Raw genomic sequence first — 3742 nt, 5'->3', positions numbered from 1 at the left:
TTGGAAGAACTGAAGAATACATGTGCTTCATATTGAACGAGGTGGGGTAAGAGAAAGAAAGAGACCAGTCAAAGAGATGTGTCTGTCCTAAGGTGCAACAGTAAATTTTCAAATGGAAGATTACACACAAGAACCTTCCTTTGGTTGGTCCATCGCGATGCTCATTAGATGGTAAACGCCGGGAAACTCTGAGTCTGTTGTGACAAGAGTGGAAAAAGTTAGTTTGATCTAAAGTCCATGGCTTAAGTCCTTAGCGAAGACACTGAAAATCCCTGTTTTTTTTTGCTGTATCCAAATCACTCAGTTCCTCGTCAGTGATTTGCAGAATATTTCATTCTCTTTTGTTTCTGTCTCTGATTGCAAAACCAGACTCTCACGACGTTTTTCTTCAGGTCGAGCTTCTCTGCGATTGCTGCGATTTTTTCTGACGAGGGCCGGGGTTGGATGGCGAAGTAAGCTTCCAGAGAGCGTTTCTCCGGAGCTGCAATGGAGGTCCGCTTGCGCTTTCTCTCGCTGGAGTTGAACATCTCTGGCTTGTTCGCCTTCTCCCTGTAAGCGTTTTCCGCCTCCCCCAGCCAGGTCTGCAGCACTGGCTTCAGTGCTATCATGTTATTGTGGGAGAGAGTCAACGATTCAAACCTGCAGATGGTACTCTGGCTGAGGGAGCCCACCCCGGGAATCTTCAGATTAGCCAGGGCAGCTCCAACATCAGCCTGGGTCACTCCCAACTTGATTCGCCTCTGCTTAAACCTCTCGGCAAAAGCTTCCAGCTCTCTGGGATCTGCTTCTACGTCGTTTATGCACGGCATACCGTTGTGGGTGGCGAAGGAGTGAGGGTGACCCATGGACATAGCTTGGTGAAGGTGGCCCATGCTATTGAGGTGATGAGGGTGGACTTGAGCGGAAAGCATGGACGTTGGGTCTGGTCCTCCCATTGCTGTCAGGCTTGGAGAGATGTCCAGAAGGTCCGCGTCCAAAAGTTGGTGACCTGGATGAACATGGTGGGAGGAGATGGTCGACGGAGGAGAGATGGGCAGGGTGGAAGAGGAAGAGCTGCAGGGGACGCTGCTCATGGTATGGTAGCTGATGTCCGGTTTGAAGTGATGGTGGTTCTTATTGTGAGCGACCACATCCACTGCCGCCAGAGCTTCAGCGCGGGCTAACAAATTCTCATCAAAGCCGCCGAATATATTGCCCTGCAGCTGCAAGCAAGAATGCACACACATTGCAGTCAGTGGGGAATTCTGTCAACTCAGTATTAAAAAACAGTTACACAAAAAAAAAATCTTTCCTCAAAGCCCAGGTCATAAAAATTAATATGAAGTCAAGAGACTTGCATGAACAGCCAAGTGAAGAGGTACAAGAGCTACGCGATTGTTCTGGTGACATGAAAAAAACATTAAGCAACGCCTGTCAAAACTGTGCCTTAAAGCAGTAATTATGCATATACATACCGGTGGGGTTGGGAGGCAAACTCTTCTCACGGCCTCTGAGCTGGAGTGCAGGCTCGGGTACTTGGGTTCCTGGAGAATTGGATGCATGCTCAAGTGCTGCTTGCCGTTCATGGCCATCATGATTGCACACCTTGCAGGTAGACAGTCCTGACATAGATGTTGCTGCCTGGTGCCTGCTCCTGTCAGCTATTTCAATGACACAGCCTCTTCCCCCACCTGCTCCTTACTCATCTTACTAGCACCAGCCGCCAGCAGCGCGCAGGCGTGCTGCATCCATAGAAAAGCAGGAAATTAGCCCGAGGAGTCAAAACCTTTTCACATTCACCTACACAAAGAAGTCTATCTATCCCTTATTCAGAAGACTCAACTATGACACGCATACATGGTCATTCCTAATTATTTCTTTTATTAACTCATGCAATACAAACAAGATTTTAAATAACCCCCATCATAGATTAGCGTCTAAACAAAAGCAGATAGCTCCAGCAATTCGAAGGCACAAACCTTTAAAATAAAGTAGGATAAAAATTATTATTATTTTAAGCTATTTTACTGGTATTCTATTAAATATGATACACTTAAATGAAAAATAAATTGGGTACTCCGTAAAAGTGAAACTACAGCGACTTCTTGGAAGTACACATCTCTCATGAAAGATTAATCCTGCTGTCTATTAAACACCAATTTATGATCTAAATAATATTCAGATATTTATTACAAAAGCAAAATACTGCGGATGCTGAAAATCTGAAATAAAAACAGAAAGTGCTGGAAATACTCAGCAGGTCTGGCAGCATCTGTGGAGAGAGAAACAGAGTTAACATTTCAGGTCAGTGACAGAACAGAATATTTATTACTGACCTACAAACGCAAATACATTTTATTTGCAGTGGGTTCGAATAGATCAAAAGTTTCTTACAACCACATTGGCATGTAACAAGTCTGGCTATACCATTGATGGACAAATTGGGAATTGGTGTCAATGATCAAATAACAGGGACACTCTCATCTCATGCACTTAGTGTCGATTTCATCCCATTTACATTTGGATTTAGCACAAACTGGCCAAGATAGAGGCAATTGATTCATTCTCCATAATGCAAAGGAAAAAAATGACCAGAATTAATGTCAAATCACAGATTTATTGGGTAGTTGACTGATGGGGGGAATGGATGGATAATGAGAAAGACTTTGAGAATACTCAGAAGATGAGAATAAATATGCCACAAAATAGAGAATTCTATACCGAACAATTTTCTTGAGCAATATTAAATGTATAATGCAATTCTTTAAGTAAATATAACACTTGTAAAGAGTTTATTTTAACTCTTAACCAGTACATTAAGTATTGATTTAGGTTTCCCTATCATCCATAATTAAGGAGGAGAAACTCACTATTGCCAATTTAAATAGCAGACAAGAGATAACTGGATGAATCCCCCTCTTGTCCAAACAAAATGTTTTATGTTGTTAAACCGGTGTTCGGATAATTTAAACGAAGTTCGTGTAAGTAATAATCTGTTGGAGCATTGAACGTTCTATTTGCACTAAAAGTTAAATACTGGTTCTTTGTTAGATTCCTGTCATACGCTGTTTTAACACTCGGCAAAGTTATTACAATAATAATCATTAGTCCGTTTTAACAGCTTGGAGGCAATGTTAGAATATTTAACACGGATGAGAATAAACAATGAAAGAATTGATTTATAAAAATTGTCTAACTGAGAGACTTTGGAATTTCCATGGTTCGGGAACAATCCGCACAGTTAAAGGAAAATATATATTGAAGGAAAATGTACTTTAAAGGAGTGTTAGACCGGAATTACATTGTATTTTAGTGCATCCTTCATATCTAAATAAGCGTTTTTACATTGGAAAAAGATTATTAAATATGGAACAGTGTTCTTCACCTGTTAAAATCCGTTCGAAATTTATTGGCACCTGGATTTCATTTACTAAAAGTTTTCAGAAATGCAAAATGAGCGGCATCCTTTTAATTCCATTGACTTTTGATTATGATCAAAGTAAACACAGTAGACCTGCACAAATCCACTGTGTCGGATGAACAGATTCTCTTCATTGACCGCGACTGGTGTCAAAGACCGACTCCCACAGTTACATACATGTTTTTTTTTATTCGTTCGGGGGAATGTATGTTAGGCCAGCATTTATTGCCCATCCCGAATTGCCCTTGAGAAGGTGGTGGGTGAGCTGCCTTCTTGAACCGCTGAAGTCCATGTGAGGTAGGTACACCTACAGTGCTGTTAGGGAGTTCCAGCTACAGTGAA

General features: G+C 41.6%; 1 protein-coding gene across 1 annotated transcript; it reads right to left on the bottom strand.

The window, feature by feature from the left end:
* Positions 1 to 311: 311 nt before the first annotated feature.
* pou4f3 (POU class 4 homeobox 3) lies at positions 312 to 1574 on the bottom strand. The gene is made up of 2 exons (XM_068043044.1): positions 1455 to 1574; positions 312 to 1202 (listed from the first exon to the last, which is right to left on the bottom strand). Exons 1-2 carry the CDS (start codon positions 1572 to 1574, stop codon positions 312 to 314), a joined length of 1011 nt encoding a protein of 336 aa, XP_067899145.1.
* Positions 1575 to 3742: the final 2168 nt, after the last annotated feature.

The sequence above is a fragment of the Heterodontus francisci genome, chromosome 12 (assembly GCF_036365525.1).
Source record: "Heterodontus francisci isolate sHetFra1 chromosome 12, sHetFra1.hap1, whole genome shotgun sequence".
Taxonomy (NCBI): domain Eukaryota; kingdom Metazoa; phylum Chordata; class Chondrichthyes; order Heterodontiformes; family Heterodontidae; genus Heterodontus; species Heterodontus francisci.
This window is presented reverse-complemented; position numbering and strand designations above follow the sequence as displayed.

Excerpts from the sequence above, each read along its gene's own strand:
- pou4f3 (XM_068043044.1), bottom strand. The coding sequence starts at position 1,574 with ATGATGGCCATGAACGGCAAGCAGCACTTGAGCATGCATCCAATTCTC. Across the intron at positions 1,203-1,454 it reads TTTGCCTCCCAACCCCACCG|CTGCAGGGCAATATATTCGG; the intron begins GTATGTATATGC and ends TCTTGCTTGCAG.